General features: G+C 41.3%; 1 protein-coding gene across 2 annotated transcripts in view; it reads left to right on the plus strand.

The window, feature by feature from the left end:
- PIDD1 (p53-induced death domain protein 1) overlaps positions 1 to 24,560 on the plus strand; it is a 31,636-nt gene extending 7,076 nt beyond the window's left edge. For both annotated transcript variants that reach the window (XM_039321897.1, XM_039321898.1), the window contains exons 5-16: positions 331 to 385; positions 2,042 to 2,243; positions 3,890 to 4,012; positions 4,892 to 5,071; positions 6,341 to 6,488; positions 6,862 to 6,997; positions 9,008 to 9,158; positions 12,683 to 12,806; positions 13,902 to 14,020; positions 15,734 to 15,841; positions 18,707 to 18,912; positions 21,712 to 24,560. In XM_039321897.1, the coding sequence (XP_039177831.1) occupies positions 331 to 385; positions 2,042 to 2,243; positions 3,890 to 4,012; positions 4,892 to 5,071; positions 6,341 to 6,488; positions 6,862 to 6,997; positions 9,008 to 9,158; positions 12,683 to 12,806; positions 13,902 to 14,020; positions 15,734 to 15,841; positions 18,707 to 18,912; positions 21,712 to 21,949 (1,790 nt within the window). In that variant the 3' untranslated portion in view covers positions 21,950 to 24,560. The remainder of the gene's footprint in view (positions 1 to 330; positions 386 to 2,041; positions 2,244 to 3,889; positions 4,013 to 4,891; positions 5,072 to 6,340; positions 6,489 to 6,861; positions 6,998 to 9,007; positions 9,159 to 12,682; positions 12,807 to 13,901; positions 14,021 to 15,733; positions 15,842 to 18,706; positions 18,913 to 21,711) is intronic.
- The last annotated feature ends 18 nt before the right edge of the window (positions 24,561 to 24,578 follow it).

Raw genomic sequence — 24,578 nt, forward strand, 5'->3', positions numbered from 1 at the left:
TTAGTCCCATCCAGTCTGCCGTTACCATGGCAGCCACACCCACCCAGTGGGCCACGCCCACCCAATGGGCCATACCCAGCCAATGGGCCACACCCACCCAACAATGCATGTGGGTTTTGGGTTGCAGTTTGGGCACTCAGTCTCTAAAAGGTTCGCCATCACTGCCCTAGATTATACTCTGCTTCTCAACCACAGACTAAAGCAGGGATCTTCAAACTCAGCCCTTTTATGACTTGTGGACTTCAACTCCCAGAATCGAAGTCCACAAGTCATAAATGGGCCAAGTTTGAAGACCCCTGGACTAAAGGAAGTCTTTTTGTTTTCTTGCAGATGACTCTAGTTCAGAAGAATTGCAGAGAGTGCATCTTAAAGCTGATGAAGACAGGTATTTCACGTGGTGTTTAGCTGATATCTTGGTCAAGTGTCCTCCTAACTCCCCACTGATTTAGCCTACTTAGGCATCCAATACAAGCCATAATAACATAACAAATAATGCAAATTGCAGTCTTGCCATTTAAGCTATGACATTTGTGTGTTTTGTGATATAACGTCTTCCCAAAGATACCCCTGATAGCATCCATATTGTACCCAACGTTTTTCTTAACCAATCTCATTCATTCAAAAATGATTTTCTCAGTATTTAAATTCTCAGCTCATTCAAATTTTGTTTTTGAAGACTAAATAATTGCACAACAACTACTAATGGTTGAGCTTGTGCAATGAAACTAGGCATAGCTTACAAAGTGCCATCCCTGGGCAATTGCCATGATGTTAGCTGCCTAGCAGGATCTCCTCAAGTTTAAAATTTGCATTCATGTGGGAAGGAAGAGTGGGAACATCTGAGGAGGGAGTAAAAGAGTGTCATCTTATTTTCCTATCTCAACTAATACATGGAGCATAGAAATTGTGTGTGGGTGTATATTTTTCTTGTTGTTGTTATTGTTGCTTGTCCAGAAAGCTATGCATATTTCCTGAAGATTTAAGGCAGTGGTGGCGAACCTATGGCACGCGTGCCAGAGGCGGCACTCAGCGCCCTCTCTGTGGGCACGCATGCCATGCCCCGGAAATGCCAACCGTCCCTCTTCAACCAGCCGCCCGCTAACTCAGCGAGGTTTCACATGGCTGGATGCATCCCAGCATGGCTGGTTTTCTTCCCCCCCTGTCCCATCCCTCCTGGCCTCACATGGTCTCCTTTTCCCAGGCACGACCCACTGAATCTCTTCCTCAACTGTCAGCTGGCCGTCCAGCTCAGAGGCGGCTTCTCTGAACTGCTGGCGGTGGGCTGTGGAGCCCCAGAATGTGCCGGTCGGGCTGGCAAGCTGTGGCTGCTGACGGACACTGTTGGCCCCCATGCGCTCACTGGCCTCTGTGTGCGGGGGGCCAATGGTGTCAGGCAGCAGCCACCCCGGCCCCTGCCTCGCCTTGCCCTGTGGCAATGGCATCTCTGCCCTGCCTCACCTTGCCTCACCCCAGAGGACGAGCCTCCGCTCCACCTGGCAGAGACCCCCTGGTTCTCCTCCAACCCTGCCCAGCCCCCACAGGCATCCCTCCTCACAAACAACATTGAGGTGACCACGCCCACCTTGGCCACACCCACCCAGTCTGCCATGACCAGTCACACCCACCCAGTGGGCCATGTCCACCTGGCACCCGGCGATAAATAAGTGGGTTTTGGGTCGTAGTTTGGGCACTCGGTCTCTAAAAGGTTCGCCACCACTGATTTAGAGAGAAAGAAATTATAACTAAAATTCCAGCTCATTTTTTGCAATCTTGGTACATTCTTTGATCATGATTGCAGGAACTGGCAACACAGTGGTCTACCCTGTTTAACCCGTAGCCTTAAAAAAAAAACCCTAAATTCCAGATGAAGCAAAGACAAAGAGGTTGGAATCCAGCATCCTATGATCCACAACCAAATGTGAAGCATTGTTGTGGTTTATGGAAGTAGTAATCCATCCACAATCATTTTTTATTTCAACTCTTCCATCTCAGCAAGAATGGAGATTATAAAGACATTTTGTTTCTTTTTGCACTTTCAAAGCTTTACCGTGACTCCTGAAGGCTGCCACATTTTCTTGGCTTGTGGCGTTCAACTCCGTTTCCCACGGGGTGCTACAACTATTCTAGTAACTATTCACTTCCAGAAATGCTCCCCTGACCCTCTTTGGGTGAAGCTGAAGCACCATGACGTCCTGCTAAGTGAAGTCCTGGAACTGCAGCCCCATGGGATTCATTTCCAGCAGGTAAGCTCAGATGAAGGTTTAAAAGATATTACGCTGGAACTTTATAAATTATCTTGTTCATGTTAGTCTGCAGATTTACAGTTTGCAGACTAACATGAACAAGAAGGAAAAAAATATGCAGAGCATGGCTTCTGGAACTCTTTACAATCGTTATTTTCTTCTGTGTGACTAAGTAATACGTTTGCCTTCTCTGGGTGTGATTCTGCTATTTCCTCTGATTGAGTGTGTATGTGTGCACTAGGAAGCGGAAAACAGGCTATATGCCTAGACTTCACTTGGGACAACCAGCAGCATTTTGAGCTATTGCCCATCTTCCTCTCCTTCTAAAATGATTTTTCTTCTCCATGATCCCTGGATGGCTTTAGTCATTTTCAAGCTCAATTTTTCTTAGGCAGAAAAATATACAGGGTTCTGAGGATCTGTACATCCTTTATTTCCATTGGGTTGTTGCACTGGGTTGCGGTGAATTAGTTGCTTGTTAAATAGGCTAATGCAGGAGTAGGCAACCTCGGCTCTTTTATGACTCATGCTTCAACTCCCAGAATTCCTGAGTCAGCTATAAAGTCCATGAGTCACAAAAAAGCTGACGTTGCCTACCCCTGGGCTAATGAGCTGGATCATCTGATGGGCTCTTACTGAATTTTGAGTTTACAATAATATGGCTTTTCCCTCTCCCCCTCCCCACCACTTAGACACTAATCCAGATTAGAGACCTGGAATTTAGGAAATTAAGGGGAAAATGTTGTGGAATAAGTGCAGGCTGTCTGACTTTTGCTCAATGTCCCAGGAATTCTCCATCAGTTATGCAAAGGCTAATTGTAGTAATAAAAGAAATTATTTCCTAATTCAGAGAGAATTGGTTAGGACAGAGTTGAAACTAGGCTTCTCCCATTTTAGAAAATCTACCAAAAATATATTCTCTTGGGTATATATGGAATGATTAAGCACATGGATGCCTGCAAACAAAATATTATGAAATTACTGGGAGTTCCCAAAATTACTATAAGTTACAAAATGCTATCATATCACTAGAACATGTAGTCAATTGTCTAGAATGAAATATCCCTGTTAAATATCCCTGTTTCTTTGCTAACTCCCTAAATCTTGGCAATGACATTCCGTGCCAGGCTGTGATATACACTGAGCAGATGGTGCTGCCTGACTTGGTTGCGTGGGCATCCATGTTAGGGAGAAGAGGGCCAAATGATGACCTGCCTGTGCCAATATCATGCATGCCATAACCAGAATGCAAATTTATAATTACAGTCTTTGTGTGATAATATCATTGTACACATGCTATCATTTTGAGAGATTGTGGATGCTGCTGTTTGCAGCATCAACTTGATGAACAAGTTATGGGTGGAAAAGGATATTCATTCCTTTTCCATTTAGTATGAGGTATAAATCCTTTTGAAGCATCATCTGTGAGAATCTGTAACTTTTATATATGGACAACTGCACTTTTGATGCCATAGTATGCTGACTTCCATATGTTCACATCCCATTTCCTATACCGCCTTATTAGTATCCCTTTTTCTGCTCCCTGAAGTGAGTCTTTCTCTTGCTCCAGATATTGCAGAGTTTGAGTAAGGTTGTCTCTCTGGGGTGAACTTATGGACACCCTCTCTTCTATCTTGGCATGCTAGGAGGTGCGGATCTGGATGCCCTATGCTTCTCCTCACAGCCTGAATGACCGTGAGCTCATAATTCGAACCTTTGATGGGCAGAACTGGAGTGATTTGAGAACAAAAGTGAAAGACAAAGGCAAGGTATGGTGAGAATGGTTCTAATACCCGTTTCTTCACTTGTTGTTTCTTCCTTGTGTCAAATGAGTGCCCCTCATTTGAGTTCCTGCAGGAACTTGACACATAAATTCTGTCTGATATGAATGATCTCTTACAGTTTAGAACAGCTTCTCAATCTCAGCAATTTTAAGAAGTGTGGACTTCAACTCCAAGAATTAGGGACCCCCCGACTCCATTGGCTGTGGCATTCCAGTCTGCAGTCTGTCTTGTGCCCTGGGAGTTGCATTCTGGGAGTTGAAATCCACACTTTTTAAAGTTGCTGAGGTTGAAATACACTGGTTTAGAAATTATCAAGCTCTTTGGTTAGCTTTTAAAGAAACATTCAGCATATCTGATTTCTGTGGACTAGTTCAGATATAAACTCTTTGAAGAAACATGAACCCCCTCATGTGCTGGGAGACAGAGGCCCTATTTTTTATTATATAAAGCTGATAAATAAGTAATGCCATTCATCCTAAGAGCACCAAGTTGAGGAAATCAAGCATGAGCCCTTTGTCCTTCTACTTAACCTACTACGACTTATATGTTACTGAGCATCTTAACATTTCCTCTTACAGTAAAAAGGATAAAATACAAAAACAAAATAATAGCATAACTAATGAAGAAACGTAGGCTACTGAGAACTAAATCAGACACAACTCAAGTTACACTAGGTCCCCTCCCAGAGTCTTCTTTAAAAGCCAGATTTTAAAAGCTGTCCTAAAACAGCCAGCTGGGGGCTAGCCTAACCTCGCTAGTAAGCCTTGAGTTATGATCTGCTAGGGTAGTGAGTTGGTGTCCGTTTCTTTCAAGTACTTCCGTATGTCCTGAAGGTTCTATTCATTCTTCCACATTCTTGGACAGAAGCGTTCGGCTTGCTGCAGCATCTCTCACTTCTCCTGGTTTTTGGTGGTCTCACGCCTTGTGGAGAACAAATGCAAAGTCTCTCAGGAAGGGGGCTTGCTTTTTTCAACTGTTGATCCCAACATTAAAGTGACCTTTCCTCCTGGTGTGACCGAGGAGACGAGGACAGTGAAGCTTCAGGTAAGGAAGAAGCCGCCCACCCAACCCATCCAAACAAATACAGATAAACATTGACTCTGAGTAATCCAGACTTCCAGTAAAAAAAAAAGATCGAAAATCACCTGGTTCAAGTCACGCAATTTGGATCATGTGAATTTAAAGCTATAAAGTTAAAAAAAAAAACAACCAGGTCCTGAAATATTTGTTTAATCTCATGTTTGACTTTTATAGCCAGCCCTCAATTTTTTTTTTTCTTAGTTAACTCACATTGGTAATTTGTAAAATCTCATTAGGGATGTTGTTTAATTTCAGCCAGGGAGGATGGTGAGACTGCAAATAATCAGAGCCTGATTGCACTCTGCAATTCTGTGCATATAGTTTTCAGTTTTAATATTTTTACGGAGAACAGTATATGAGAAAAGTGGGTATTCAGTTTTTTTTTTAAAAGGGTTCTAGTTTTCAGATCTGCACAGCCAAAAGAGAGATAAAGTTCAGGTTTACAATAAGTGCCTCCAGTGCTTGTTCAGGGCATGCCATTTTTCCAGAGTCTCTGATTCATTCACCTTCTCCATCTGTTGCTGCCACATATTATTTCTTCTTCTTGACGTTCATCTCTAAGACAAAAGATTAGCTTACATAAAATGTGTGCTTGTTTGTGCGTATCACATTCAGAATAAAGCATACTATTTGCATGCATTTTGTAGAACAACAGTTTGGGTCCTTTGCAAGATTTAAATTTGGGTGGAGCGGTATTTGCTGTTGCTTTTTTTAAACGAGTCTCTGAGTCGCCTGAACAGTGTTTCAGTTTCTGAGTAGTCTGTCAGAAATGAAAGGTGCTAGCCATGCTTAATTTTAATACCATAAATATTTTTTTAAAAAGTTTCAAAGGCTACCACTTCTTCCCATTCAGAAAAAATATTGACCCAGACAACCTTTCTCTGCTTGAGAGGATATTTTCTTGTCTGAAGTTTAGGAACACTCAAGATTTACAACAAATCAAGGAATTGCTGAGCTGTCTCAGCTTTTACTTCTCTGAGGCAGATTTGAGAATAACTGGGAAGTCTGACCCAAGAGCCCCCACAAGGATCAAATTGAGGGCTGAACCTGTGGCCAGAATCCAAGAGCTTCCTGTTTATTTTTTTCCAAGGGTATCCCTTAAATTCTGTCAGATTCCTCTCCAGCAAGTCTCTTTTGGTTGTGGGAAGAGGCCTTGAGAGATTCTTCATGCATGGAAGCCCACACACTCTTGAATAGGCCCAAATATCCCTTTCTTTTTTCTTTTACTTTCAGGTGCTTCCTGTATCAACAAAGGAGCTAAGAGAGATTACTGGTGATACTGAAACAATTGCCAGCCCTCTCCTCTGCCTCTCTCAGAGTTCCACTGTGGATTTTCTTCAGCCTGTTAAAATTCAGCTTCCGCTGCCTCCTGGTGTCACAGGTTAGTTTCCCAGGTTTTTTTGGTTTTTTTAAAATGTTTTCATGGGATGGGAATATTTCTTTGAAACATGCAGCTCCCTGAATTTCAAGAGCAGTTCAATGCCTTGATACAGTTAAATGCGATTTCGAGACCATTTATCTTCTGCGGAGGAAATTAGGTTAAGTTCTTAAGGATAGGCATTGCAAAAGTTTAGGGCAGTTTAGCTCTATCTTGCGGAACATTCATTGTTTACATATGGTCAAACTGTCATAGTCCTTTCCAAATCTATCCCATCAGTGACATAAGCCAACCTCCATCCCCTCTGATGCAATTATAAACTGAAAAGAGTTCAACCTTTAGGTTTATGGCTAACACCTTTTCATTTTTTTCTCAGGTCTAACTTTGGATCGTTCCAGAGTACATTTGTTGCACAGTGACTGGGCTGCTCAGAACTGGAGTGACATCACTGATCAAGTGATACTGGAGTTCACCCACCTCTATGCCTTATTTGAAGTAACGCACTTCTCTTGGTTAGTGGGCCAGAGATCATAATCTTAACTTCGGTAGCATTTAAGTGGTTGTGGACTCTGTGGCTAGGCATCATTTGGGCCAGCGGTTTTCTTTCTATGGTAAGCAGCAAATGTTCTCAGCTGGCCTTTACATCATATTTACAACAGAATTGATGTGCATTTGGAGCATTTTACTTGACCATAAGAGCTGAAGCCCTGCTCGTACAGTTGTTTCCAAAACAATTTGGACAGCCATTTGTCTGACATGGTATAGAGCAGGTGTCCCCAACCCCCGGTCTGTGGACCAGTACCAGGCCATGGCATGTCAGCAACCGGGCCACACAAACAAGCAAAGCCCCATCCATGGGATGCAGGCAGCACACAAAATCACACACTCTCCGGTCCATGGAAAAACCTTTCTCCACGGAACCGGTCCCTGGTGCCCAAAAGATTGAGGACCACTGGTATAGAGTCTCCTACATGAGCTGGGTGTTCGACTAGAAGACCTCCAAGGTCCCTCCAATTCTGTTATTCTGTTAAGTCCCACATTTTGCCGAGATTGCTTCTTCTTTAGAATGCTTCAAAAGTCAGGGGATGGTGAATACCAAGCAATCCAGATACAGGGGCCTTCCTTATGCAGGGCCTCATTATCTGCAGTTGCTAAGCAGAGACCAGACCTCAATATAAATATAAAGGTTTTTCCATATCTGAAATTTAGACTTTGTTTTTGTTATTTTATGCGTGTAATGGTACATGGTATTTGGTGTATGTGTAATGTACACTTTAAAAATGTAGCGTAGCTGCTGTATATTTGTTCCTCCTCCTGTGCCACATTTTACTGAGTCAGCTAGGCTTCATATGGCTTTTCATAGCAGCTAACTTTCTCTGACTTGCTTAGCTATGATGGAGGGAATCAACCAATGTGCACCCACGTGGCTCAAGCTGACTTCTCTGCTGCTCAGAGTCAGAGTCTCTTGATCCTGCTATTGAATACTCACATGGACTCCAGAATTGTCCACTTCCTGCTCACTGGAGCAGCACCAGCTATGGTTGCCAGCACTGTGGCTGGAAGCTTTGTGGAGATACATTTCTCCAGTTGTGGTGAGATGTGAACACTCTGCAGGTAATACTGGTATCCAGTGGTAGCGTGATCAAGGGACACATCCACTGACATCATAAAAGAACTGTGCAAACTGGAAAAGCCAATATGAGCCACGTGGCACAAGTGAGACAATTCCCTCCATCACCTACCATGACAAGTGGGGTAAAGATGAAGGAAGAGAGCTGCCACAAGGAAACCAGTGGGAAAAAGGAGAAGGATAAATAAATACAGGTATGTTGCACAGACAGTTTCTTTGGAGGTAGAGAACACTTATAAATTCCAGAACCCAATGTGTAGTTCCCATTGATTCAAAGTCCCATTGGCTACAGTACCTTTATGCATAATTTTATGTTGGAATAGAACTTCTCTTGAATAGCAAAGGCCTCATTTGTTTCCATCTTGTTTATAGAGTTGAACTTTTCATCCTTGTGTTTAGTGGATGTAGCCACTATGAACTGCATCTCTTTTCCTGCATGTCATTTCAGACTATTCTTTTTTTTTTTTTAAATGGCTCTTCTGATGAAACTTAAATAGGTGACCCAAATAGCTAATTTGGTATAGTGATAAAGGTGCTGGCCTAGAAACCAGGAGACTGAGTTATAGTCCTGCCTTAGGTACAAAAACCAGCTGGATGACTTTGAACCAGTCATTTTCTCTTAACCCTACCCTACTCTTGCATGGTGGCTATTGTGGGGGAAAAAGAGGAGGAAGGAGTATTACATATATTCACCGCCTTGAGTTACTCATAAAGTAAAAAAAAAGTCTAATGAATATGTTCTTTTAGTATAAAACAATTCATATCATGCATTTTTTTTCATTCATGAAGCAATTGTTTTAGCCCTCGTGTATTCATATTTTCAAGTGGTTGACTTTATCAGGGAAGACCTGGACCAATCAAAATCATTTTACAAATCTCCCTGTCCCTCCAGGTACTGGTTATGGTGCACCACAAAAGCCTACATTGGTGGCTTTGCTAAAGAAGTCTATAAAAGATTGCGCATGTACCAGGTGAATTTCATAGCACTACAGAGGAAGAAAGATCCAGAGCAAGTCTTGCTCCAATGCCTCCCAAAGCACAAGGTGGGTGTTTCTATGTGTGTATTAGTACAACCCTGCGCATCCCTGCATGTACAGATGCATACATTTGCCAATATCATAGGAAATGAAGCTTGTATTCTGCAAACACAAAGTTGTTCCTAGCATCCAGAATTTTAGAAACAGTAATATAATGAGGAATAAGTTGGAATAAGTAGGAGTAAGTGAGGAGTATAGCTATCTCCGAATAATGTTTCCTTCATTTAAAGCTGAACTTGGCTTTTAAGTGTGTGTCTGGGGTCAGACTTATAAAAGTAACATGTAAAACCGAACAAAACAAAAATCATTTACAATTACATGATGTACAAAGTCATTACTAAAAGCCAACATGGGTTTGTCAAAAATAGATCATGCCAGACAAATCTTATTGCATTCTTTGACCAAGTGACAAAATTAGTGGATCAGAGGAATGCGGTGGACATAATTTACTTGGACTTCATTAAGGCATTTGATAAAGTAGATCACAGCCTACTACTTGACAAGATAGAAAAATGTGGGATAGACAGCATCACCACCAGATGGATCTGTAGCTGGCTGACCGGCCGTACTCAGTGTGTGGTCCTCAATGGAACCACATCTACATGGAGGGAAGTATGTAGTAGGGTGCCCCAGGGCTCTGTTCTGGGCCCAGTGCTCTTCAACATCTTCATAAACAATCTGGACGAGAGGATAGATAGGGAATTCATCAAATTTGCAGACGACACCAAGCTGGCAGGAATAGCCAACACTCCAGAAGAGAGGTTTAAGATACAGAAGGATCTGGACAGACTTGAACACTGGGCAACAAAATGCTAGGCTGCATTAACAGAGGGATAGAATCAAGATCACGTGAAGTGTTAATACCACTTTACAATGCCTTGGTAAGGCCACACTTGGAATACTGCATCCAGTTTTGGTCACTGCGATGCAGAAAAGATGCTGAGACTCTAGAAAAGAGCAACAAAGATGATTAGGGGACTGGAGGCTAAAGCATATAAGGAACGGCTGCTGGAATTAGGTATGTCTAGTTTAATGAAGAGAAGGACGAGGGGGGACATGATAGCAGTGTTCCAATATCTCGGGCTGCCACAAAGAAGAGGGAGTCAAGCTATTTTCCAAGGCGCCTGAAGGCAGGACGAGAAGCAACGGGTGGAAACTAAGCAAGGATAGAAGCAACCTAGAACTAACGAGAAAATTCCTGACAGTTAGAACAATTAACCAGTGGAACAACCTGCCTCCAAAAGCAGTGAATGCTCCAACACTGGAAGTTTTCAAGAAGAGACTGGACAGCTATTTGTCTGAAATGGTATAGGGTTTCCTGCCTGAGCAGGGGGTTGGATTAGATGACCTCCAAGGTCCCTTCCAACTTATTATTATTATTATTATTATTATTATTATTATTATTATTATTATTATTATTATTATTATTTAAGCCAAACCTGTCAAACACAAGGCCGGGGGCCAGATGCGGCCCACGAAGCCATCCTGGAAACAGTGAGGGAACGGCCCCCTCTGCCTTGACCCTGGCCCAGGCCGGCAGGGAGTCAACGTACAATTTTCTGGTGGCCACCTATGCTGAACGCATTCCGTCTTAGCTCCACAAGGCCGTCTGGAAACAGCGAGGAACCAGCCCCTGCCGTGTCGCCCCCACCCCGTGGGTGCATGCTGGGGAGGTGTCACTCTTTGTGAGGAATGAAGAAATGCACCATCACCTGGAAGTGGCCAGCAAATGGCCCTTGCCTACTTCGCCTATCTGGCTTGATGGGCTCCAGGGGAGGGTTTCGCCAGACAGCAGGGCGCTCTCCTCACAGCACCGAGAGGCTGAGCCAGGTGGTGCAAATCCAAAAAGAAGCGTGATGCCGCCCAGCCCCCAGCCTGCCTGGTTTGGGCAGGCAGCGGGGCGGTCTCCTCACAGCACCAAGAGCTGAGCCAGGTGACACGAATCTGATGAGAAGTGCAATGCTGCCTAGCCCCCAGTCTGCCCAGTTTCAGCAGGCAGCAAGGTGCAAAGCTGACGAGCTTCGCACCTCCCGACTCAACCTCTCAGTGCTGTGAGGAGAGCGCCCTGCTGCCTGCCCAAACTGGGCAGGCTGGGGTCTGGGCGTCATTGCGCAGGTAATGTTGAGTCTCACACTGCTCATGGCATCCCCTCTCCCAGAGCCCACCAAGCCAGATATGTGAAGTAGGTGAGGGCCATGTGCTGGCCATTTTCAGGTGATGGTGCATTTCTTCATTCCTCATGAAGAGTGACACCTCCCCAGCTGTGTTTCTTGCCTGTTTTTCTCCCTCCCTCATCTCAAATATTTTCCCACCACTCTGTACTTAGGAAGGAAGGAAGGAAAGAAGGAGAGGGAGGATATTAGGGAACTCCTGCCTTAGTCCTGTCCTGCTGCCCTTTCACCATCCCCTGCCCCCTCCTCCTGGCTTATCCTGGAGGTCTCCCATCCTACTACTAAGGAAGCTTTGGATACAAAGCCAGGTCTACTCCCATGGAGAGGGAATGGGCCTCCCTCTGACTTTGCCCTCATACCCATCATGAGCAACCTGGCTAAGGAGAGCAAGCACAGCAGCAGCAGCCTTGAGGAGGAGATAAGTGCAGCTGGGCGCCCCCTTGGGGAAGTGGGGCTGGGCTTGGTGCCGTGGGTGCTCGAGGGCCAGGCTGGGCGTTTGACCTCTGCTGCCCAGGGCTTCGGGCAGCCCACACCACCATGCAGTCCCCCCGCATGGCCTGAGAGGAACAGTGAGGCTTCTCCAGTGGACCATGCCTTGGCACTTGCCCTGGTCCCACCCCCTTCTGCCAGAGACCCTCAGATCTGTCCCACTCCTGCCCAGGCCCTCACAGGCACCCTTGATGCAAATGATGTAGAGCTGGCCATGTCCACCCAGTAGGGCACACCCACTCCATCCATGCCCACCCAGTAGGCCGCATGCAACCTGGCCACACCCACCCGGCCCCCCAAGGGCAACCGCAATGCTGATGCGGCCCTCAATGAAATTGAGTTTGACACCCCTGATATAAGCAGATCTTTTGGAGTTCAAATGGAAGATCACAACTCCAAAATGCTCAAGTTCTAGGGAAGGATTTGCAGGTTTCAATACATTTTAGGAGAGGTGAGATCAGCAAACATGGAGGGAAGAGAGGAAAATTATTTGATGAAAAATTTCATTAGATTATTATTGGATGCTGCACCACTTGGATGAGTATTAGGTACATTGTTTCAACCTTCTATGACCGTATACTTTTCTGTTGTTCATCAGATCAGCTTCCATTGCCCTAAAACACCAGCATATTCCTTAAAACACCAGCATATTTTTTTCCAGTCTTATGTGGAATTGTTACTAGTTAAGTGAGACTTCATAATTAAATATACACAGGTAGCTCGTATCAAATGTATTGCATTTTAGCAAGCCTCCAGGAGCTCTGTTCCTTGGAAACCTGAATCTTCCTATTGCAATGGTACAAGGATAAAGAAATGAGGATTTTAAAAATAATGTTCCAGTGTCTTTACTCCTTTTTGATGGTCTTTTAGGTGGATCCTGTTTTGAAAAAGCTCCTTGACCGATATCGAGGTCCTGAGCCATCCGATATTGTGGAGCTGTTTGAAGGGGAACAGTTCTTTGCAGCCTTTGAACAAGGCATCAGCATTGATGCAGGTGAAATGTCAACAGCTTGCCTGTGTTTATATATGTATGCCTCCATAATTCAAGTTTAGCTCTGCAATTCCAAATCAGCTCATAACAATAGCAATAGCACTTATATAGCACTCCATAGTGCTTTACAGCATTCCCTAAGTGGAGCCAATAAGGATTGAACTCCTGGCTGTGGGCAAAGTTAGCCTGCAATATTGCACCTTAACTACTGCACCACCACAGCTCATCTTAAAAGAACTAACAAAAGACAGAATCAGTTGCACAGGCAGAACCTGGATGTATCTTAATCCCACATTATATGGTATCGTAGTGAGGCCTCTATCTGAAAAACAACAAATACGAGTTCTCCTGCCTCTAACTATATAACTCCCTTCCCTCTCTGCGCCTCCACCCCACCCTGGGACTATTTCCTAATTTCTAATTTATGGATAAGGATGAAATTCCTTTTCTGAATTTCCCAGGAAAAGTTTCAGTTGATTTAAACCAGTGTTTCTCAACCTTGACAATTTTAAGGCATGTGGACTTCAACTCCCAGAATTCCACAGCCAGCAATGCTGGCTGTGGAATTCTGGGAGTTGAAATCCACATGCCTTAAAATTGTCAAGGTTGAGAAACACTGATTTAAACTATTGCAGATCAATGTTATGTATGCATTCCCCATTGCTTGAAAATTTCAAGGATAGAGTCCTAGGATGGAGGACCCATTATATTAATGTTAAAAGGCCTTTAACTGAAAGTGGCTGCTTTTGCCGCCTCAACAGATTCTTTCAAGTGACAATTTAAATAATAAATGTGGGATACATTATATCTAAACCATATGGTTTGCCAATGAGTGGCAAAATTTACAATTTACTTTGAGACTGAGGATGGGGAAAAACGAAAGTTGACTTAGTTCCAAAATTCTGTTTCTTGTGGGACAAAAACCTGTAAAAAATTTTTTAGTCTTTCTAACAGCCTTCCCAAACCTATGGTAGCTGAGAATTTCAGAAGTTGTGTTCCACCCCATTTGGAGAACTTCTGGCTGCTGGAAGCTATTTTATAAAAATGAGATTATTTGTGATTTAAGCCAATTGAATTATTTTCTCTAACTTATTTCAGACCGCCCAGACTGCATTGATGGAAGGATTTCATTCAACTTTTTTTCTCATTTGAAAAATGTGAAGGAAGTCTATATTACCTCTGAAGTGGACAGAAACAGCAAGCCTGTGAAAGGGCAGGTACATACACTTCTCCTCTTGTCCACAGTAAAACTTCCCATAACAGTTTGTACCCCAGTTAATTAATACTAGCATATCAATTCTTTTTCCTCATTGTCTGAGTCCAGTGGCATAACTTATTTATATTCTCTGATTCCATAATTCAAAAGATGAACGTATAATTTTGATTGTAATACATTGTAATAAATATTATCTTCCAATATTTTTGTAGAATGTGCTTCATGGATGGCTGACGTTCACAGTTTAACCCAAAGCCACCTTATCTCAGAATTTTTTTAAAAAAGTATCTCTTTAAGAGGGCTATTCAAACTGTGCAGGCTTTATGTCAAAAGTTCTACTGCCCAGGATGCTTTTTTCTGCTTCTCATATTATTATTTTCCCCTTATATAGTCCCACTGTCTCTAGTATTAAATAGCTATAAAAACTCAGTACTTTACATGCAAAATTTTTGTTAAGCAAATCCTTTTCAGCTACTTTGCAAACCATAACTAATTTCGTACACTACAGTGAGCATAACATGGTTTATTTGTTTTTGACTTATTGTTGACACAAACACAGCTGATTATTGTTCATCTCAACAGCTCGGTAAGCAAATCATGGCTGATGTGTGAACCTTGTCATATTTCATAGTATTTAACTTAATACAGATTTAATTTCATTATTATGCATAGTTAAGCTAGAGCTTACAAATTCATAGTTTGTAGGAGCAAAAGAAGAGAGCCAATTTGGCGTAGTGGTTAAGGCACCAGCCTAGAAACTGGGAGACCTTGAATTCTGTTGTTTTAGGCACAATGTCAGCTGAGCAACTTTGGGCTAGTCGGCCTCTCTCAGCCCTGGGAAAGAGACAATGACAAATCACTTCTGAAAGTGATTCAAGAAAATACAAGAAAGATTTCAACATTGACAAAGGTATAAAACAGACATGTCAAACACAAGGCCCAGGGGCCAGATGCGGCCCGCAAAGTGGTTTCATATGGCCCGCGAAGCCATCCTGGAAACAGTGAGGGAATGGCCCCCGTTGCCTTGGCCCTAGCCCAGGCCAGCTGGGAACCAATGTATAATTTTGTGGTGGCCATATATGCTGAAATGCATTCAGTCTTAGCATCACAAGGCTGTCTAGAAACAGCAAGGAACCAGCCCCTGCTGTGTCGGCCCCACGCCGTGGATGCATGCTGGGGAGGTGTCACCCTTTGTGAGGAATGAAGAAATGGACCCTGCCTTGGCATTTGCCCCGGTCCTACTCCCTTCTGCCAGAGACCCTCAGATCTCTCCACTCCTGCCGAGGCCCCCACAGGCACCCTTGACGCGAACGATGTAGAGCTGGCCATGCCCACCCAGTAGGCCACACCTACTCCATACACGCCCACCCAGTAGGCTGCACCCCCCCCCGAGGGCAACTGCAATGCTGATGCGGCCCTCAGTAAAATTGAGTTTGACACCCCTGGTATAAAGGAAATGTTTGGGGGAGGGGAGGCAAAAGAATGAGCAGAGCAAATCCCAGCAAATCAAAACCATAGCAATAATTCTCAACAGATTGGTCTAATAATAGGCGCACAATAATATGCCAGATCAGATTATTTGCTTTATATTCAGTTCATGCTAGAACATCTACAAATAAATGCATAAGTAAGTAACCTCCCAAATGAGAGAACACCGACATCTCACCCAGCTGTGGTTCTTTCAAACCTGTCTAAGGCTGATCTCTTTTTGTAGGTTTCCTTTTATCGAGGAGAAGTACCAGAGAGCATTCCTGAAGAGATTACAAGGAGGAGGAAGGGCCCCGACTCTCATTGGCTGGCTACCTTGCCAATCAAGCTACCTGTAAGTGCTATTCACAAAGAAGAATTGATACGCTCAGCAGCTTGGGTGGTTGTTCTTTTTTTCCCCTGGCCTTGCAGGCTGGGAAGTGTCTTGTATAGACACTTTTGTGCATGTAAAGCAGTCACCCCACGTTTTGCTGGTTTTCCCATCCCTTTCTCAACCTTTGAGACAGAATGATCTTAGGAGTAAGAGAGGAGAGTATACTGGGGGGGGGGGGGGAGAAGGCTGTAGTGGAAAGAATTGCTGTACTCACGCTGCATTCAGTCCTTGAAGGAGTGCTTCCAATTGGCCTGTGCAAATTCATTGGAACAAGGCCAGTAAGAAAGGCAGTCGTCCTAACGGGGTGCAAGTACCTTGGACCAAAATGCGTCTGATACTGCGGCAGAGCTGGCTGGATCAAGATTAATAAAGCAGAAAAAGGGAGTGTTCTCCATATATCTTGAAAGGATGAGAGGAAGTGCCCTTCTGTTAAGCAATGGGTATTTATATTATATTTATATTCCTTCATTATCCCAGGCAGAAAAAGCTACAGTGCATTACTGTTTTTCCTCTAAGAAGAATGTACCATTCAACGCCAACTTCTTGATGGCAGATCCTTAATATTCTAAAAGCACTCTTGCTATTAAGACATAGCACAGATTGTCTTGTGCAGTTACTCCTTTAATATTTCACATGAAATATTCTTTATATCATGAAATACAGTAGCATTAGTGGACAGAGAGAATATGGAATTGTTAGTTGATTGTTTTAATAGTTGCTTATTTATTTATTTATTTATTTATTTTATTTAAAACACTTATACAACCACCCACCTTATACTAGATTCTAGATGGCTCCCAATCAAGAATTAAATAATAAAATAACCTTAAAACCGTATGAGAACTGTTAAATTCATAATGTTACAATTTAGTTGCTGAACATTAAAAGACCTCCTTTGGGGTAAAACAGGAAAAAGTTTTGCTATTTTGTACTGACTTGTACTTACATTTGATGTTATTCATGTTATCAGCTATATGAAACCATATAAAATATTTTACATAACTGAAAATGAAATACTTAGGGAGACTATTAAGAATAATTTGTACATAAGAGTTAGTGGTTGGAGCTTGAAACATTTGAATGCTGCCTGACTAAAGACTAGGTGAGGATTGTGTGCAGGGTTTTGAAAAACTATTTAAGTAGGTTATGTTTGCTTGGGAGAATAATTCCATTTAAAAAAAACACCTTTTGACTGCCAATCTATTATCTATAGACAATTATCAATTATCTATAGACAATACACTTTCAATAAACATGCACCAAAGTTGTTGTTAGGTTCATTCAGTTCAATAAGGGAAGCATATTTTAATCCACTGGTTTCTTTAACTGACAATTTATAATAGCATAATGTGAGTTTTCGCTATATAACAGAGTTTAATAGAGTTTCTCTAAAATAGCTTGCTTTTATAAAGGAGAACTTTTCTAACATTCAAATATTAAGATGTTTTAGCTCACAAGTATGCACTTCTGATCGTAAGGATACTTTCTAATTTATAAACAGAAACACACATATTTTGATAGCAACTATGTTATATAATTGCATATATACTATATATTTAGCATAAATTCATATTCCAGGCCATTTCATTAGTCATAAAATTCCTAAGAGATTAGATGTAAGCAAGAAGATGCCTACCTTTCATTTAGATAAATATTCCAAATTAATGCCTTTATTAATACCTAACCTTTTATTAACCATTCCTAATTCAAAGTTCACTGTTACCTTCTTACCGTATCATACCTCCAGTTCACATTTTGATGCTTTCCGCAGGTCAAAATAAATCAGCCTCTGTTAACCATTAACTGATAAGCAAAACCTTTAAGTATATTTTTTACCTTGAATAATGATTGACCCTTCAGCAGATTTCAGATAACTTCTGACCAGGAGAGTTTATAACCCATCATTACTCAAGTCTCTTTCTGGCTGAGGCTGGTAGGACCTTAATAAGATGGCATCTAAACCACCTTGTGTGTGTATAAGTTCATATATATTTACCAAAACTCATGGTGAACCAACTTGTGCCTTTATGACTCTTCCTTTAATATAATCTCTACTTTTTGTTTATGAAGTCAAATATCATTTTAATGTTTACTTTTTACGTAATTCATTTATGGTAGAGCAGAAGACTATATTTTAGCTGAAGATATGTACTTTCTTATTCTCTTTTTGAAGAACTAGCTAATATTAGTGGGTTCCTCCTTTATACTTTAAAGAGGTACCTTTGAACAAAGAACAGACTACACTGGCACAAAAGCTAAGTTATTTTTTTCTAATTTTAAAATCAGAAGCAAAACCAAGATTGGATAAATGTTGTCCCAGTCAGCAACATTAGTGATCAAGAGGATAGAAGTTGAAAGTCCAACAGAACTTGTAGTCTTTTTCAAGTGGGGAAAGGATGTCTTTCTCTAAATCCGTAGTAGTTAAACAAATTGCCAGAACACACCAAATCAGTTATGTTTTTTTTTTCCAGGACTCAATACTGAATGGAAGACAATTGACCATAATTGTACATTGAAGATGGTTCAATTTCAATATTTCATATATTTACCTGAAATTAATTCTATATAAATATCCATAACAGTGCAGTATCCATCTCTATAGAGCTAAATGAGCTAAATTTAAATGATGAGGGTAGTTGAAAGTTAGTTGAGCACACAAGAAATGTCATGCTAAGGTCAGTTCAACATGAGAATCAATTATCCAAAGAGACAGTGCTCTCTGACTCAAGATCCAAGGTGGACAGTCACAGTCATGTTTTATAACATGTCATGAATAACAGGATAATATGTTAATATGTGACAACATGTTATCTTCTGTTCTACCAGAAACTGAAAACTCAGGTAAACAAGCAGCCCACAACTCCAAATGGCTTCTCTCTTCCTCCTTTGAATTTGGGGAATGCTGAAACTGGCTACTTGACTCAGTCCAACCTTCTTGGCATTGCTGGACGCATAGGAGCTGAATGGAGAATCATTGGTTTAAACCTGGGATTGTCCTATCAGCAGCTGCAGCGCATACAGTATAACAGCAGGTGAGAAATGAAAAAACTGAAATTAATTCAGGAAATGTGTCCTGGAGCATCAATAATCCAGCTGTCTATATCCTTATTTTGTATCTTAGATGATAAAAAGTATTTTTTTTTCTTTTTGCCTTGGAATTGTCATACGATTCAGGAATTCTATTTTGCTTGTTTATTATATATGATGTTTGTCCGACAGAACTTACATAGAGAAACCAGAATCAAAATAAAAATTAATTAAAACAGCAAATTGAAGGCTATAATTATAGAAAATTATACTGTTACGCATAGTTAATCCTCAAAGGCTCTTCGGAAGAGCCATCTTTATAATCTGCTTCTGAGATACCCTGAAGGTTGGGTCATCTGTCTTTCAAGCGGTAATCTACTCCATCTAAAGCAGTGGTTCTCAACCTTTTTAATGCCGCGACCCCCAACCGGTCGTAAGTCAAGGACTACTCAACCGATCATAAGTCGAGGACTCCTCAACTGGTGCAGCACCGTTTGCAGAATGGGACTTTTGGCGGGCTCAGCAGGGCAGAGACAGTCTGGGCAATTCCTATTGGCTTTTGAAAGCCAATAGAATTAGACTCTATTCAAGAGAGTCTATTCTATTGGCTTTCAAAAGCCAATAGAATAAAAGGGAGTAGCACAGCTAAGAAAAAGGGGGGGAAAATGGTGGACTGCGTTGTTTGGCGACCCCCGTGAAATGGTCGTTCGACCCCAAATGGGGTCCCGACCCACAGGTTGAGAACCACTGATCTAAAGAGAACTGCTTCAGGCGAGCTCACCACTGGGGTGGAATGTCTCTGCAGGAACACAGGGTAAGGAGCAAAACAATTAGGGAGTTAACCATTACAGAAAAAAAAATCCTTATTTTGATTTTTTTTATTGATTATGTGCCATTAAGTTGTTCTTAACTCTTAGCAACTGTGTAAATAAATTTTCTCCCTGATGAGCTATCACTAAGCCGGACCTTTCCAATGGTGCACCTGTGGCTATTACAACGGAGCCTATCTACCTTGCTGCTGGTCATTCTCTTATCTTTCCCAAATCTGTTTCTCAGGAAGATGATCAAAAGCCAGACCTGGAATCAGTCAGTCTCTGAATCAACAGCAACTCTTGTCTTGTTTGGGTCGAGTCAAAACCTGTTTTCCCCCACCAAACTCCAACAGCCTTCACATGCTGGGTTATGATATCCGCTGCATGTTAGGCTTTGGATAGTTTTTTTGGAAGTTTTTTTGAAGGCTAACCTCCTTCTTTACCATAACCACCTGACTTCAGAAGCATCATAACATCATGCCTCCAAATCTCACCCATGTGGGTGATCCAGAAAGATACTGTAGTCAACTGCATTGAAAACTGTTGAAAATCCAGGAATATAGTAATAGTCATGCCACTTTTGTTCAAGCCCCATCACCAGTCATCTGTGATAGCAATCAATTTCTGTCTATACCCAGTCTGAACCCAGATAGTTAAAGTTGTGATAAACCATATTCTCCATAGCCCTCTGCAGCCTCTCAACTTTCTCAGTACCTTACATCTAGAAAGAAAACTTAGTTATAGTACAATACTTGTCGAATTTTGTTGGATCTAGTTTTGGCCTTTTAATAAGTGGATAAACCTCTTTAAGGACTTCTTCCCTTCCCTTAAAGAAACATTGACTATAGCTTGAGCCCAACTCCTAGTTATCTCCTTGACTATTTCAGTTACTCTGGTGGGGCAAGGACCTAATCCAGAGGTAGTGGAGATAAGATCACAAAGGACTATCCACTTCCTTGGGATTCATAAGCTCAAAAACCACCTAGATAATATTACCTCTGCCATCTCAGATGTTTCTTCCTACATAAACATGGAAAATGTGCAAGTGATTTTATCTACAAGATGCTCAGCAGGTGATCCCAGCTATCTCCGACTAGATTTTCCAGTCCATCCTTCCTTCAGAGCAGTGGTTCTCAACCTGTGGGTCGGGACCCCATTTGGGGTCGAACGACCATTTCACGGGGGTCGCCAAACAACGCAGTCCGCCATTTTCCCCCCTTTTCCTTAGCTGTGGTACTCCCTTTTATTCTATTGGCTTTTGAAAGCCAATAGAATAGACTCTCTTGAATAGAGTCTAATTCTATTGGCTTTCAAAAGCCAATAGAAATTGTCCAGGCTGTTTCTGCCCTGCTGAGCCCGCCAAAAGTCCCATTCTGCAAATGGTGCTGCACCAGTTGAGTAGTCCTCGACTTACGATCGGTTGGGGGTCGCGGCATTAAAAAGGTTGAGAACCACTGCTTCAGAGGGACCAGGACACTTTCACAGGGTGGCTGATCAGCATTTTTACTTAAATGGCTAGCATGGGGGGCACACATGCAGTTGTTAACCAATCCTTGCAGGTTAATATTTCATGCAAGTACAACCCGTGGGGTTTACATGCTTTCCATGAGCACAAGTATTGCAACTTCCTTACCCCCAGGATACCCCTAAGATAAGTTTGGGTTATTCTACTACCTTTGCCCTCAAGTCATAAAGATGTTTTTCCTATTCATAAGACATTAAACTGGGTTGCTGCTGAAATTAATGAGCTACTGATTACTGCTTTTTTACAGTTTATGCTGCCCAGAGTCTCTTGATAGCGAGACATGCAGCATGTACATTTAATAAAGAAATAAAAATAAATAAAAAATTATGCCTTATTATGTAAATTGATAGGATCATACTGAAAGATATTGATACTGATTTTGATACTAAACACAAATGAGACTTTCATATGACAGTTATACATGATACAAACCTATTTTTTTCACTGTTGTTTTATTCTCTCCTCAGGGAAGATCTCCATACTCAGATTCTAGATATGCTTTTCTCCTGGGCTCAGCAAAATGAAAAGAAGCCTGACTGCATAGACAAGCTGATTAAGGCCATGCAAGATAGTGGCCGCCAAGACATAGCAGATGAGATCACCACCATCATTGGATTGGGAAGGCAAAAATATACCGAGTCCATCCAGAGGGTAGGCCTGGACCGGGAAAGTAGTACAGAAGATTCTGCTATTGCTACAGGATAATTGCTAGACAATTATGGATTAGTCAACAAAATAGGATTAATCAAATCCAGGCTATTTCTTCTTCAAGATTATTGTACTGTCCAATTCTTCTCTTTAGTGTTTTGCTGCCAATTAGCTATGCTTATGTGCCACTGGTGGCTTTTACTAGATCCTTGTAAGCAGCTACTTGCAAGTTCACCTGGGATAAGTTAAGATTCCCAACTACGTTTTACTAAAGTTTTACTTTTTTAGGGCAAAAATGACTTTAAAATACATAAGGCAGACCAGTGCACAATATTTCCTATGGAGTCTAAGACTTTTTTGTTTGTTTGTTTGTTTGTCTGTTCCTTGTGGGTAGAACCTCTGAGTTTTGAAAGTGGGTCAACTGGGCTCTCTTAGGGATATACACATTTTAGAAGCAAACTGCACATTTTTCAATTGTTCTTTGATGTGATCCTTGGCTTCAGCACTTGGACCCTGCAGGACCTCTTATTTCGGGAGTTAAGAAAATACACTGTACTAAAACTTTGGCTCCTTCCTCTCCTAGGTAGACAGCTGTTCTTTTACTGATAGTGATAGGGAATTTCTGTCATGTTTTAAGTTATCTCGCAGCAGTCATGAACTAGGGGCTGTGCTGTTGTGATTTAACACAGTGGTCTTTCATAATTTGTTTCATCCTTTGGGAGATTATCATCTGTACTAAAACTGAACCATTCTTCCACATTTTATTTTGCACCTAACCTATTTTTTTGTCAGGTACTTGCAGGAAAAAAGGAAGAGCATTGAAGAATATTAAACTACAAGAAATGCTTCCAGCCCCACTTTGGTCCTTCTAAAATTTTCCTTTAAAAATAAATAAATATATAAATAAATCAAAATAAAAGCCTAGTAGACCATAAATAGACTGCACAACATCCTCTGACGAATGCTAGGACCAGATGTTGTAAATTACTGTATCTCTGACTCCACATAATATATTAATGTCACATGAATGAATTATAATACTTAACCATTGTTATTTGTAAATTGCAATTTATGGCTTAGTATTATATATGAGTCCAATAATTTTGGTTTACTCAGTAGGCCATGGTTATGACAATTATGTCAACCAAGGTAATATATCAGATCCAGGGCAGATTATCCCAGGTGGTTCCATAACCATTTATCTTGGATAGCTAAGACATAATCATGGCTGTAGTCAAAGTCATCTGATTACTAGGACAATTTTGGTTTAGGTGGGTTTTTTTTTTTTTTAGATTTTTCCCCAAACATTTCTGCTTTTGAGTCACTTTATCCACTTTTAGCTAGGTTGACTAGAGTTGTAGCTAGAGTTTTATTGCTTATAAAATGTTAGGTTGAATTTAGAATTGTTTGGTTTTTAAAATAATATTACAACAGAATATGTGGTGAAAGTTGATCTTAATGTTGAAAACAGCTTTCTAATCCTTTCTAATCCTTTTGTGTCACTGCTCAGAAATGAGAAGGCAGCTGTCATATTTCTATCCTTTCCTTTCTTACCCTTCAGCGTTTGCTTTTTGTTTCTTGCCATCCTTTTTCCATCCCTGACCCTCTCAGCTTCAGCTGCCCCTTTAGGATCAGTCCTCATATAAAGTGAACAATTTTTTATTGTTTTGTTTATTTTTTTTTTTAAAAAAAACTGGCCGTCTTAAAACTGTCCAAAGAAACTAGAAATAGCTTGATTGTTGTTTCTGTAAGCCATCAAGCCAGTTCTAATCAATGCTCCTTTTTATAGAAACAGATGTCTTTGATAAATGTATTTCTACTTTTTAATCCTCGTGTCCTGTCAGGAGGTTCAGACTGCTGCACCGTTTGGCTATAAGTGCTTTTTAAGACAATTGTGATTTTTTTTTAAAAAAAAAAAAAGTAAAGCTGTTTGATATTTTCTTCAGATGTTGATAAAAGGAAGTTTTCCCCATTTGGAAAGCTGTGGTATTTTACTTGATGTTCAAGCTGTCCATTTTTACAATGGCCCTGTAAGAATTAAATAAGCACCAGCCAGATGGATTTTTCTTGGTCCTGCTAGCCCTTCATCTCTGTTCTAACAAGACCTTAAGTGTTGTCTCCCCCCTTAGAAAGAATTGCCAAGGAGCTATTATTCCTGCATTCTTCAGGTAGTTGGAGAGATAGGGGTTTACCTTTAAGCATGATAAATGAAATGTTTCCATTTTAATATGTCTTATTATTTATTCCTTCTGTGGCCCTGCCAATAATAATTTCAGAGATTTAGTTGTCAAATGCTCCTCCCCCTTGTTTTGTGTATGATTTTTAGCTTGCCTGTATTAGGAAAATCTTTGTTTGGTACTCCAGTTTTGGAGAGGTTAAATAGGGCATATTGCCTTTGTTTGTAATATGTAGAATTTTGTTTATTCTTTTGCAACCTAATAATGTAGTTGGCATAATAAAAATGGGTCAAAGTTGGCATAATGAAATGGGTCAAAGTTGTGCATATTGCTGTTAACCCCTGACAAAGGAAGGTGGTGGCAGCCAGTACCAGCTGGCATGCTGAAGGTTGTAAAGTGATGTGCAAATTGCTTTCAGAATAAAATGTCTCCATTTTGTATCACAATCGTTCTGTGCAAAGAAATAAATTCTTCAGTCTTTCTAATCTAAATAATGCAAATAGTCGAAT

The sequence above is a fragment of the Crotalus tigris genome, unplaced genomic scaffold (assembly GCF_016545835.1).
Source record: "Crotalus tigris isolate CLP2741 ecotype Arizona unplaced genomic scaffold, ASM1654583v1 scf7180000023830.6690815, whole genome shotgun sequence".
Classification (NCBI taxonomy): Eukaryota; Metazoa; Chordata; class Lepidosauria; order Squamata; family Viperidae; genus Crotalus; species Crotalus tigris.